Source organism: Myotis lucifugus, unplaced genomic scaffold, assembly GCF_000147115.1.
Source record: "Myotis lucifugus unplaced genomic scaffold, Myoluc2.0 scaffold_334, whole genome shotgun sequence".
NCBI classification, from domain to species: Eukaryota; Metazoa; Chordata; class Mammalia; order Chiroptera; family Vespertilionidae; genus Myotis; species Myotis lucifugus.
Genome location: NW_005871382.1, coordinates 173,695 through 188,066, shown reverse-complemented (window position 1 = coordinate 188,066; position 14,372 = coordinate 173,695). Strand labels below are relative to the sequence as shown.

Below are 14,372 nucleotides of genomic sequence, written 5' to 3'. Positions count from 1 at the left end.
TGACACCTGGGTGGTGGAGGTAGGAGGGAGGTGTGCTGACTATCCCATCTCCCACTACCTTGTTTTAACTTGTTGATGCCAGGTGGGGCTGGAGGCCCAGATGCCCACTGAGCCCTGCTCAGACACCAGAGGGGGTGTCTTCGTTTCCTGTAACTACTATAACTACCACACTAGGTAACTAGGTGTTCCTTGGTTTGTGGCTTGTCTTCACATGGCCTTCCCTTCTTCGCCCGTCTCTCCACTGTGCATCTCTTGTAAGGACATGTGTGATTAGATTTAAGGCCCACCCAGGTAACCAAGAATTATTTTACTGAGATCCTTAACTTACATCTGCAAAGACCCTTTTTCCAATAAGGTCACAATCAGGGTTCCAGGGATTTGACAAAGACATGGCTTTTGGGGGGCCACCATTCAACATACTACAGAGGAGAAAACGTGCTGGTGGGGATGGTGGCTCAGCATCTTGGCGGGCCTGGGTGACACGGGATTGAGGGAGGGCAGTGAAGCCGGATGTGATGAGCCCTTTGCACTAGCTGGCTGTCTGCTGCTGCGAGGTGAGGTGGAGGCTCACTTTGCCACGGGACTCCACTGACACTACCCAGCAGGGATACAAGGCCCTGCTACCTGCTGCTGCGGTGGGAGGTGGGAAATCAGCTCCCTGCTGGGCCAGCCTGCACCACCTGGAAGGGGCTCAGAGTGCTGCCTGCTTCTGGCAGGGCACAGGGAAGACTGGCTCCTTGCTCAGCCTTGCCAACACCACCTGCTTCGGTGGGACATGAGCAAGGTGGGGTGGAAGATCGCTCTGCTTGGCCCTGCTCAAACTGTAGGGTGAGGCGGGTGCAATTCTTAGATTTCTGTTTGACTGGTGATGGGTAGGTATTGTCAAAGAGATTTTGTTCTGGTAGGCCACCCTCTCATTTATAGCCAGTCCTATGACTAGGAGGAATAGGCTTTTTCTAGAAACTTTTGTTGTTCCTGCCTATGGGTGGTTCTGTAGCTAGTGCCTTGTCCTGAATATATGGGAGGCAACAAGGAAACCGAGAACTCACTGCTGTGTCACTTCTCAAGTCCCAAAGTCCCTAGGAAGTTTGCCCCCTTCCACCTCTACTCATCTTCCTATGCCTGTTTGTTGTTATGTGCAGAGTCTCTGACTTGTAAGAGAAAAAGGACTTGGGAGGATGGGCTACTACATCTTGGCTAGAACCAGAACTTGATTCATGACTCATTCAATTTTAAATGCTAGATATCATTGGTCATAATTCCAGTGTAATTCCTTTCAATTTTATGTTCATGTTTCTTACAATTATCAATTTTAAGCAGTAAGTGAAGGAAAACCAATTTAAAATATATTCTAATCTTTAATTAGTGATGATCTCTTACTATTTATGCTTTCTTATTGACTTTTTTGCAGAACATTTTCCAGGGGGGGAAAGCAAAAGATAAAAGGGCATTAAGAACAATTGTTGCCCTGGTCGGTTTGGCTCAGTAGATAGAGCGTTGGCCTGGGGACCGAAGGGTCCCGGGTTTGATTCAGGTCAGGGGTGCATGCCTGGGTTGCAGGCTCGATCCCCAGTAGGGGGTATGCAGGAGGCAGCTGATCGATGATTCTCATCATTGATGTTTCTATCTCTCCCTCTCCCTTCCTCTCTAAAATCCATAAAAATATATTTAAAAAAGAAAAAGAACACTTGTTATTGGCCGAGCCGGTGTGGCTCAGTGGTTGAGCATCAACCTATGAAACAGGAGGCCATGGTTTGATTCCCTGTCAAGGCACATGCCCGAGTTGTGGCCTCAGTCCCCAGTAGGGGGCGTGCAGGAGGCAGCCAATCCATGTTTCTCTCATCATTGATGTTTCTATCTCTCCCTCTCCCCTTCCTCTCTGAAATCAATAAAAATATAATTTAAAAAAATAAAACAAAAAACACTTGTTATTGAACATCAGTCTTATATGCGATTCAAAACTATATTTAAGACTGTTCTCTTGTATAACTATGAGTTCTCATTTCCACAATGTACCTTCAGTAATTTGTACAAGAATACTGTCTAGAATAGTTTAACAGTAATTATGCATATCGACTTAGAAATAAACTGCAGTAACTGCTACAAATGATTTTATATGGCCTCATTATAAACAGCCTCATTTCTTCTTAGGGAGCGATTGGGAACTATGATGACGTCCACGTTCTGATGGAGCTTTGTGTGTCTTTATTCCATCTCTTACACTGAGGATGAGGTTCACTAAGTTGGAAGGCATAGTTGCTTCAATTATTGATGGGGACAATTTCCCCCTCATTTCTGTCTGGACAAACATCACTACTTTGGAATGCGCTGGATTACTGTAAACAAAGGAAGAATTAAAAACATAAATAATCTTTAGATTTATCTATTGAATTTACAGGCTTGTCTTATTCTCAGTGGAGTCCTCCATAGTGATTATGATAGGACACATACGTATGGAAGGAAGGAGAGAAAAAAGGAAAGGTACAGTGATTCTCACACTCATACACATTTTACATGAAAACAGTAACTAGTCCGACTTACAGTCTTCCCATCTTCAGTTTTAGTCAGCTTTCCTTTTTGTCACATTGACTTTTAAATTACAAAAGTAATGTGTGCTTTTGAAAATTTAAATACAGAACTGTCATAATTGTTCCCTTCATCCTGTTCCTCAGAGAAAATCACTATTTATAGTTTTGACTGTATCTTTTTGGATGGTTGTCTAAATGTATACAAAGACAGCACACATATGTACACAGATGTACCCTACATATACACACATATACATTTTTGTTTATATAAAAATGAGATATGTTTATTTTTCTGCAACTGATTTTATTTTCCTCATAGCAGGATATCATGCACATTTTTCTGTATCAATACATATGGATCATCTTGATTGTTTTTCATGACTGCATACAGTGTTTCATACTCTACTTAACCAGTTCTTTATTGACTACCTTTTGGGTTATCTCACTTTTTGCGGCGATAAAGCTGCAATAAACATCTTTGTAATATATCTGTTTGCACTTCTATAAATACTTACACTGAATTTCTAAGTCAAAGGTTTTGTACATTTAACATTTTAGTGTTATTTCCAAATTGCCCTCCAAGAGACTAGTTTTTTTAATATTCTGACCCAGTGATCTTTAAACTGGGCTATGTGAAGCCTCATTCCCTGTCAAGGCACTTCCAAGGAGTACAAGAAGATGAATAATATTTAAGGGAATACATTTTTTTAAAAAAATTTTATTATATTTTTAAATCCTTACCCGAGGATATTTTTCCATTGACTTTTAGAGAGCGTGGAAGAGAGAGGGAAAGACAGAGAGAGACATCAGTGTGAGAGAAGCACATTGATTGGTTGCCTCCTGCATGAGCCAGGGCCCGGGCCAGGGAAGGAGCCTGCAACCAAGGTAAGTGCCGTTGACCAGAATCGAACCTGGGACCCTTTGGTCTGCAGGCTGACGCTCTATCCACTGAGCCAAACTAGCTAGAGCTAAGGGACTACCTTTTCAAAACTCTAACTACCACATGTATCTTTTCCTTAAACTGATCTGAGAATATGTCTCTGATGGAGATGTGGGCTTTTCCTTTCCCACCAGCCTCTTCACATCACACTTCTCTTGCTTTTCAAAATGAAGGTATACCTGTCACCCCCAACCCCTAATAGGAATGACTTATCTATTGAATTTATAGGCTTGTCTTATTCACAATGAAGTCTCTCCATAGTTATTATGATAGGATACATAGCTATGGAAGGAAGGAAAGAAAACAGAAAAGAAGGTACAGTGATGCTTTACCCTGGCACGCAAACACCTTTGAGATGACAAAGGGAAACTTTCATCTATTGGAAGTGAGTTAAGAAAGGGAATGGCTGCCGAAACCGGTTTGGCTCAGTGGATAGAGCGTCGGCCTGCGGACTGAAAGGTCCCGGGTTCGATTCCGGTCAAGGGCATGTACCTGGGTTGCGGGCACATCCCCAGTGGGACATGTGCAGGAGGCAGCTGGTCGATGTTTCTCTCTCATCGATGTTTCTAACTTTCTATCTCTCTCCCTTCCTCTCTGTAAAAAATCAATAAAATATATTTAAAAAAAAAAAAAAAGAAAAAAGAAAGGGAATGGCTAATGACTGGGTGAAAATCCTTACCCAGTCATGTTGTCAATTCTTTGCTTAAATAAAACTTAAGGATCTAATTTAGTTGTCTGTTGATAGGTCATGAAGAAGTTTTTGATTATAGGTTACTATAATTTATGGTACATAGCTCAGATGAAGTTCAAGGGATTGAAGGGCAGTGTTAGACTTATACTCTTTCCATTTTAACCCACATATTTATGTGAACAAAATTTCTCAGTGCTTATATTTATAAAACGCAAAGTAGAAGTGGACTTGATAATAAGCGTTGCCTCATTTTATTAGGACCAGTAATACTGATCCACAGGGAAACGAGTGTGGTTGGTAGAAGCACAGACTCTGGAACAGTCTTCGTTGGTTAAAGCTGAGCTTTGCTATTACCCATGTGGAACCTTGAAAAGTTACCTAATCTCTCCGAGCTTCCATTTTATCTTCTGTAAAATGGAGACAGCGCCGAAACCAGTTTCGCTCAGTGGATAGAGCGTCGGCCTGCGGACTGAGGGGTCCCGGGTTCGATTTCGGTCAAGGGCATGTACCTGGGTTGCGGGCACATCCCCAGTGGGAGATGTGCAGGAGGCGGCTGATTGATGTTTCTCTCTCATCGATGTTTCTAACTCTCTATCTCTCTCCCTTCCTCTCTGTAAAAAATCAATAAAATATATTTTTTTAAAAATGGAGACAGTAACACTACCTACTTCGTGAAGTTAATGTGAGGGCCAAATCAATCAATATATGTAAATTGTTTATAATAGTTCCCAGCACATAGTAAGTGCTATCTAAGTTTGGCTAGTAATAAAAAAATGTGTTTCCAATAACAGTTTTAATAATTATATACCAGGTAACATATTTGGTAATATGTTATCTGCTTTGATAAATATGTAATAATAATTTAATCCCACACACACTTATATTTTTATTTTTTCAATTTTTAAATTTCTTTATTAAGGTATTACATATGTGTCCTTATTCCCCCACACTTATATTTTTAATATTTAGATACTTATAGTCACAGAAAATAAAATTAATTTTGAAAATTAAATACTCATTTTTGCAGAGAACTATGATAGAATGATTAATAAAAGAATTCAAAGCACAAAGTATATTTTACTAGGATAAAGTTATGTGAGAGAAAAAGAGTAAAAATATGGGTTCAAGGAGAAAAGGAATGATGTAAAAATCTGATTTAAAGGTTGTATATGTTTTTAAATTGATAATGTAATGTTATGGAATTTGTATTCTATAAAATACATTTATAAGGGCATTATAACAAATTTTTATGTAGTCAATATTTACTAGTATAATATTCATAAGGAATACAGGTCTAAAATGTAATTTTATTTTTACTTCATTTCACATAAATATTTTTCTCATATTGAAGTTTATATTGGACCAATATAAAGTTTTTACATTTATCTTTATGTACCAATATTTTTTACTTAATATAAAATCATTTAGCAAAAATTAAAACTTAAGGATTTTGTGAAATGATATACACTAAGTTAATGTACATGAACTTACAGAATGGTATTTTATGTTACCATTTTTATTATCGCTAGGCTGGCCATCTGTAGGCAATGACTCATTTCTGATTTCCAACTCTTATCTGAATTTACCTACCAGAGTCTCATTTTGAAGGAATCTGTTCTTAGTAGGCAGTCTATTAGAAAGAATGTGTTCAAGATAAAGCATTCATTGCTGATAAATGTAACTGCATTATAATTCTAGGGAATTTATTTTCAATTCACAAATATCCCTTAGTAATTCACAGAACTGACTCTATGAAGAAATATAAAACATCAGGTTAATGTTAACCCCGGAGGGGAAAAACTTTGTGTATGTGTGACTTGTCTCAGAAACCTCAAATCATACTTTATAGTGAATTATCTTTTCTGATTATACTTCATGTGAAAATACTTATAACAATTATTTTAAAGATCACATTCTATTAGGGGCCATTTTTCCCCAACAGAATGTGCTGGTACATATTCTACTAATGAGTTAGGGATCCTTTAACTAAATCACAAATTGAACTTAAAAACTGTTACAATAAAGAAATGCAAATGATACTTACTCTTTCAGAGGTGAACAGACAAAGCCACAAGCATGGTTATAACCACGGATGTAATGTGAAGATGGAGGATATCCTGGAAAATCCACACTTTTAGCTAAGTGATTTAAAAAGAAATAAAATGAAACCTCTTCCACAAAGGTAAAAAATTCTATTTCAAGTAGCGTGTTTTAAAATATATACATATAACACAGCTTTTAATTTATCTTAGGTATTATCAGCACTGACATTGGTTTTATACATGGGTTGTATGTTTGTACGTATGAATGTGTGCATAGGCCAAAACTGAGAAAATACCAGTTTGAGCACGATTGTCCTCTCAAACATTTTCATGCTAGTATTTCTAAAGATGCTATTGTTACCTTTTACATTCAGGAAGAACTGTTCAAAGTATCATTTTATTACTTTCTGAGATTTGAAGCAAAAGAAGTCACAAAGAAAAAGGCTATTAGGAGAATGGATTTATAGATTTTTTGTTAAATCATTTTTAAATAAAATATTGGATGTATTTATTTGGCATGTCAAAGAAGATAGTTTAAATGTCCTTTTCTGCAAAATCTCTAAATTCAAATTATAATTAAAAATCACAAGTTTGCCCGACTGGTGTGGCTCAGTGGTTGAGCATCAACCTATGAACCAGAAGGTCACAGTTCGATTCCCAATCAGGGCACATGCCCAGGTGGCAGGCTTGATTCCCCAGTTAGGGTGCGTGCAGGAGACAGCCAATCAATGATTCTCTCTCATAAATGATTCTCTTTCTCTTCCTTCCTCTCTGAAATCAATAAAAATATATGTTTTAAAAAATCAGTAGAGTTGTTTTAGGAATTATGCAGTATAATTATATTGAATATGAATACAGAAGGGTGGTAATTTGATAATGATTGTTTATGATAATTATATGTACTCTTTCAAAAAATATTTTTTAAACATATGTATTCTGTGCAACTGAATCCTGCTCTTGTCAGAGAAGATGGATTTTCCCATATGATTTTAACATAAGCTATCAATTCTGTGGGAAGTACAATGTTAAGCATTAGCTTTGGTCTAGCTTAGGAAACAAGTGTGGTTGAATGAATTTTCCATTTTTATTACTTGTTTCATCACCTTAACAGAGCCTATTCTGTTGGCATGATGATACTTCCAGAAGTGATATTAACATATTTTCCCTGTTTAAAATATGGAGATTATGCTTGTTCGTAAAAGAAAATTTGTTTTATTCCACGAACAGATATGGGTCTTTTGTGAGGGATATTGGGTTGGTAGTTAGTACTGATTTTGGAAAATTAGAAAGACTTGTGTTTTAATTCTGGCTCAGCAGCTTATTGCTATCTAACTTGTTTCCTCTGAACTTCAGTTTCCGTACTGGTTCGATAAAGCATGCAAAATATTTAACTCAAAGCATAGTAAAGTGAACAACAGCAAAAGAAAGGTGAAGAAGGAAACTACTCGTATTCATTGATAATTAATTCAAAGAAATTGCTTAAAGCAAATTCAGTACTGATCACTGAATGACTCGTTACAACCATTTGTTGATCTTGATTTCAGACCTTTTTTATACCCTTAAAAATGAGATAGAAATGGTCTGCTTTCAAAACACAGAAAATAGCAGATCTATGACTCAGACACCATTTTGCATTGTAGACAGTGAATAGATTTTCATCTGCCCTCGTTTTAACAATGAGGTAACTAAATGACAGCTATCTGAAAGGGTGAACATCAGTCCTTAGCGGCATGTTGCACCTGAGCTAAGTGTGTGTGAGTGCTATTAGCACAGCTCTGGACTCTGAAACTTACTACCACGGACGTATCAGAAACCTTGTTGGGAAGTAGTTATTAACATTTAACTGTCCCTATCTCCAGGTAGCTTACAGTACAGAAAGCTATTCAGATAGTAGTGGTCAGATTAAATTGAGTTGTGGAGAGAAACAGGGCTCTAGACCGCTGTCCTGCCCAAGATCCTTCATCATGACTTATCTGGAGTTGTCTGGCTCCAAAGATCTTCATGGTATGAACTGGTAATGTTTCAAGTGAATATACACATTAAGAAATGGTCACATGCTGGGGTTTTACTGGGTGACATATTTTGGGAGGCTAAGGATACATCAAAACCCCTACCTTCTAAAAGAAACATAAGCACATTGTGTAAAGACCCACCTAGTAAAAATAGGAGTTTTGTCAGTTATTGGATAAGCTCATTCTATGCAATCTACACTAATAAAAGACAAAGATGCTAATTGACCATATCTTCATGACGCCCACCAGCCAATCAGGAGTATGAAAATTAACCCAACAAAAATGGCGGGTTAATTCACATACACGGGTGCTGAGCGGCCGGGGGCGGGGCGGGATGCAGGCCTTCTGCACTACCCCAGTCGCTCCAGGCCTCTGGGCAGCATGGGAAGGCGGAAAGGCAGCTCCGGGCCAGATCGAAAGCAGAAAGGTGGCCCCTGCCAGAGCAAAGGCGGTGACAGCAGCCAGGGGAAGGCAGGCCCATTCTTACACAAATCTTCGTGCATCGGGCCTCTAGTTCAAATATAAAATGATATATCTAAAGATTACTTTTGTTTCTCAGTGGTTTTGAAATGTTTGCTGTGTAGTTTCAGCCTACAGGTATTTACCTGTACTCAGTGGTGTGGTTATATGCTGCAAAAAGGCCAGGAGATGCCACACCATTGACTATGATGTAAAAGGCACCTCCAGAGTAGGGTAAAAACAGCAGGCTGGTCTACATTATACATGTATGTATTAGTCTCACCACGTAAATAAAAAATAAATAAATGAAAATATATTTCTTCCAAAATGTGAGTTAAAGGGAAAAATTATTAATAACTCATAGTAATTCTAAAATGTGGGCAAAATGTTTCAACTTACAACTGATCACATACACATTCCCTTCATGCCACTTGCTGTGCACTACGTCGACAAAGTCTCGGGGGGAAATTGAGCCCATGGCAAAACTTTGTGTAATGGCATGACATATGAATGTGTCCTGAAACAAATCAAACCATAAAGATTGCAACAATTAGTTAATATCTATTCTTTGTACTGCTCCCCAAAGAATTTCACTGTAAAAGATTGGCCTCTACTTGGAAAAAGCAGGACTTTGCAATTTTAAGAACTTATCACCCTATCAGCCTGCATTTTCTGTGTTAAAGGAAATTAGGTATTATTATAAGTACAAGACAACGAAAGCAAAAACAAACAAGCGGGACTACATCAAACTAAAAAGCTTCTGCACAGCAAAGGAAACCATCAACAAAATGAAAAGGGGCCCTTGTCAGTGTGGCTCAGTGGTTGAGTGTCAACCAATGAACCAGGAGATCACAGTTTGATTCCTGTTCAGGACACATGCCCAGGTTGCAGGCTCAATCCCTAGTAAGGAGCATGCAGGAGGCAACTGACCAATGATTCTCTCTCGCCCTCTCCCTGCCTCTCTGAAATCAATAAAAACCTATTTTAAAAAATGAAAAGGGAACCTACAGAATTAGAGGAAATATTAAATCATATCTATTTATATAATTATTAATGCATAAAATTCAAAAGTAATCTTTATACAGAGGCAGAGCTGCCTCAAACAGATTGTCAAACTGCAGCGGGAAGGCCGGGGAGGGTTGGGGGGCAGGAGAGGGGGGGTAAGAGATCAAGCGAAGGACTTGTATGCATGCATATAAGCATAACCAATGGACATAAGACACTGGGGGGTAGGGGAGGCCAGGGGATTGTCAAGGGCGGGGAAAAAAAGGAGACATATGTAATACTCTTTGTAATACTTTAAGCAATAAAACAATAAAATAAAAAAATAAAAAAATTTAAAAAAGTAATCTTTATATCATCTACACTTTGACATTTTAAATGAAGAAATTAAAGCCTAACAGATAACTAGAGATAAGTACAGAACTAGAACCCAGATTCCCTGATTCCCAGTACAACCATTCCACATTGGCTAGCTAATGTATTATGAAAAGTATATTGATTTAGCACCTATGGTGTAAGGCCTAAAATTAAGTGACCAATGTTATGTGTTGACATCTGGTGAAAATAGGGTCTTAACTGGCCTAACTGCAAGTTTCTCTCCTGACTGTTCCCATAAATACGGACTTTAGCCAAACAACCCTCCTTATCGACTGGATCAGGCACAGTGTCTGCTAGCCTGGAGAATTATTCCAGCAGCCAAGTGCATCCTCCTGCAGGATTCGGGGTCATCTCAACCTTTTGGTACTATAAAGCCTGCCTCCCTGGTTATTCTCTGTCCCCCGGTACAGCTCCCATGACACATGGCCTGGCAGGATGGATCCTTGAGAGGTTAGCCAGGCTATTGCATGGTATTGCCTCAGCCTCCATTTTGTTTGGCCAAGCAGCCTGCAGGGGCCTTAAACTGACCCTAGCCCCCTCATACAAGTGCATGCCAAGGATACCAGCCCACACTCACAAGCAAATGCAAGTTCTGACATGACTGTCCCAATAGTCCTGGGTTCAAGAGTCTCCCCAGCCTCGCAGGGCCTCCGTCCTCCTGTGACCCCTTAGATAAAACACCCCAGGGAGCTTACCAAAACGCTGCTCTTTTTGGTTTGAGTTGACTGATCAGACCTTCGCCTGGGAATTCCCTCGCACACTCCACCCACAGACCCTAACAAAGACATGTGCCTCAGGCCCTGCCCGTCGCTGCCTGTACCTGCCTTGCCCTCCCTGCGTGGCCTCTTGAGGCTTCACTGGGTGCTTCCTCCAGGACCTGTGACTAATTTCAATTTCTCTCAGGAGCTGTTGTTGAAACACGGCTCACCATCCGGCACCCTATGCTCCACTTCACAAATGTTAACAAAATAACAGTCCTCCTCTGGGCTGTGATTAATTATTAATAAACTACTGCTGATCTCATTTGCCTAGTGGCAGGTATCATGTTTTACCACCCCTATAACCCTTGGCTAGGAATCCTGCGCTCACCAATGGGATGAATGAGTCAACTAAAACACACTCCTCAAGAGGAACACTATAAATATTCATGAGAAGGTAAAATAATTCTTTTATAGGGTAAAGCTATTCAGAGATATTGTGGTATACTGTAAAGGGCCAGGAATTTGGGATCAGATCAGGTATAAACCCTGGTTCTATCATGTACTGGCTGTGCTGACCTTGAGCAAGTCACATAATTTCTCTGACTCTATTTTCAAGTTTTTTGGTGCTAAGTCTTGTATTCTTTCCATTATTACAGCTGAGTTGCAGCAACAGCAGAAAGACCTGAAGTGCTAATGGAACTATGTAATTAGTCTAATACAATCATGAATGAAACATTCCAATGTTTGGATTTTCATTTGCAATGGACCACATTTTTCTTTTTTTTATTATTTACTTTTTTAAAAAATACATATATTTTTTTTTTCAGAGAGGAAGGAAGAGGGAGAGAGAGACAGAAACATCAATGATGAGAGAGAATCATTGATTGGCTGCCTCCTGCATGCCCCTTACTGGGATCAAACCTGCAACCCGGACACGTGCCCTTGACCAGAACCGAACCTGGGACCCTTCAGTCCGCAGGCCAACACTCTATCCACTGAGCCAAACCAGGGCTGGAACATATTTCTCAAACTAAAGGTACAGTTCCCAAGAGGTTCATGGACGTGTGTTGTTTGTTACCTGACTTACCTTTCTGGGCTTCTCCCCGCAACTCCCAGACTTTAAAATCAGCTTAATAAAAGCAGGCAAAGTTAACCTACAGAGTTGTAAATAAATGATAAAATGGTGACAGATTTATTTGTGGGACATTTGTTTCTTTTGATAAGTGGAATGTAGTTTGGAGACTCAAAGAGCCAAAGACCCAGTGATGTGGAGTTTTATAAATGCAATTGTTTGTGAAAATCATAAAAGTATGCTAACATTCACATTTGCCACCTCTTTCTAATAAAGTTTTTGTTAGCCAAAATTGTGCAACTCAATTTTTAAAAACATCTTACTGAGCTGTAATTTACATACCATAAAGTGTAGCAGTCTTAATAAGAGATCTAGTGAACTGCTCCCAAGTTCAGAATCCCTTACCCCACTTCTGTCTTCTTGTTTCTGCCTCTTTGTACATCTCATTATTACTTTCATTTATATCATATTTTTCTTCTCCTGAATTTTCTTTTTTTCTTTATTTTTATTATTGAGAATATTACAGATGTCCCCCATTTCTGCTCCCCCCAACTTTGATCACCTCTACTCAGCTCCCGTTCCACCCCAAGCCTTCACCACACTATTGTCTGTGTCCATAGACTAGACATATATGCATATATCTACCCTCAGCTCATACTGGTCTTTTCTCCTCCCCTCTTCTAAGCCCTACTTGCTTCTATGATCACTTTCTACACCAATTATTTATATTTTCTTTCCTCATTGTTTTTCCTCTCTCTTCATCTTCATTTAACTGAGATAATGTATTTAAACTGTTTCTAAAACCACAACCATGTATATGTTATTTCACACTTTATCCTTCTCTTTAATTACATGCTGTTCCTTCTTAAGTCCCTACTGTATGTGTCTGCATTGTTCCTGTTATCTAAGCTATTATCCTATCTAATAAAAGGGTAATATGCAAATTGACCCTAACAGCAGAACGACCAGTTGCTATGATGCGCATTGACCACCAGGGAGCAGATGCTCAACGCAGGAGCTTCCCCCTGGTGGTCAGTGCGCTCTCACAGGGGGAGCTCCGCTCAGCCACAAGCTGGGCTGATGGCTATGAGCACAGCAGGGTGGCGGGAGCCTCTCCTACCTCCTTGGCAACGCTAAGGATATCCGATGGATGGCTCCTGGGCTGCCAGAGGGATGTCTGACTGCCAGCTTAGGCCCGATCCCCCCGGGGAGCAGGCCTAAGCCAGCAGGTGGACATCCCCCGAGGGGTCCTGGACTGTGAGAGGGTGCAGGCTGGGCTGAGAGACCCCCCAGCCACCAAGTACACAGATTTTTGTGCACTGGGCCTCTAGTCCTATATAATAAAAGCCTAATATGCTGTGTCCGGTCGTCCATTCAACCAATCAAAGCATAATATGCTAAGGCTGCTCTACTGCTCACTATGACATGCACTGACCACCAGGGGGCAGACAGCTGACCAGTTGACCAGTTGCTATGACGTGCACTGACCACTAGTTAGCAGACGCTCCAACCAGTAGGTTAGCTTGCTGCTGGGGTCTGGCCCATCAGGACTGAGCAAGATGGACCAGACATGCCCTGGAGCCCTCCCACATCTCTCCCCAGCCCCGATTGCACACCGGTGGGGTCCCTTGGCCTGGCCTGTGCCCTCTCGCAATCCGGGACCCCTCGAGGGATGTCAGACAGCCAGTTTCAACCTGATCCCGCAGGCCAGGCTGAGGGACCCCCCACTGGTGCATGAATTTGTCCTTATCCCCACGAATTTGTGCACCAGGCCTCTAGTGACCAATGTAAATATACTGACTTCCCTTTACCAAGGCATGTTTAATCTTTTCTCCACCTAATGTTGGAGAATCCAGGAGTTTGTCCCTTCATAACCAAAGGCACACATCTACAAGAGAGCTAACCAGATTCAGAATGTGGTGTGCATTTAAAACAGAAAGAAGCTAACTGCAATTAAACTCTTGAGTGATAAAGAAGGAAGTTTTAAGGCTTTTATAAAGATTTCAACTCAATGTGAATCTATAAAATTGAAGTGTCTCCCTAACATAGGTTTAATAAACTTAAATTACTAAGATATAAAACTAAAAATATATGAATACAGGAAAAGTTTAATATTAAACAACAAATTACCGAATCAATCTTGTGTATCATACTGTACACTTTCAATGATTTGTCCCATTTAATTCTAATTTCAGGCTTGTAGAGGAAATCAGCTAGTTTAGATGTTGATTCTGAAATTATTCCTTCAGCACGATATCTATAGTTAACAAAAATAAAAGAAAATTCAAAATTTAATTCAGTCTAAGTTGAAAAATATAATGTTATCATAGGATAACACACACTAATTTAGCAATCAACAGAAAAGAAAATTTGAGGGTCATATCTGCATTTCAAACACTATATTCAATTAGAAGTAGCGGGGTTTATTTAAATATATATTATAATAATTAATATAAATTATTTCAGGGTCATTTTTCCAAAACTTTTGTTATATGTCTCTGTAGAATTGAAAATTTTTTTAATTAATTAAGTATTACATATGTGTCC

The 14,372-nt window shown here is 39.5% G+C and overlaps 1 protein-coding gene across 2 annotated transcripts in view; it reads right to left on the bottom strand.

Annotated features, from left to right (window-relative positions):
• Positions 1 to 1,949: 1,949 nt before the first annotated feature.
• The window catches only part of STARD6 (StAR related lipid transfer domain containing 6), a 16,606-nt gene continuing 4,183 nt past the window's right edge, over positions 1,950 to 14,372 (bottom strand). Inside the window, exons 4-7 of one of the 2 annotated variants that reach the window (XM_014466355.2) lie at positions 13,956 to 14,082; positions 9,072 to 9,189; positions 6,204 to 6,297; positions 1,950 to 2,336 (exon numbers count right to left, since the gene is read on the bottom strand). In XM_014466355.2, the coding sequence (XP_014321841.1) occupies positions 2,138 to 2,336; positions 6,204 to 6,297; positions 9,072 to 9,189; positions 13,956 to 14,082 (538 nt within the window). In that variant the 3' untranslated portion in view covers positions 1,950 to 2,137. The remainder of the gene's footprint in view (positions 2,337 to 6,203; positions 6,298 to 9,071; positions 9,190 to 13,955; positions 14,083 to 14,372) is intronic. The other variant, XR_002832182.1, reaches the window with a different exon arrangement.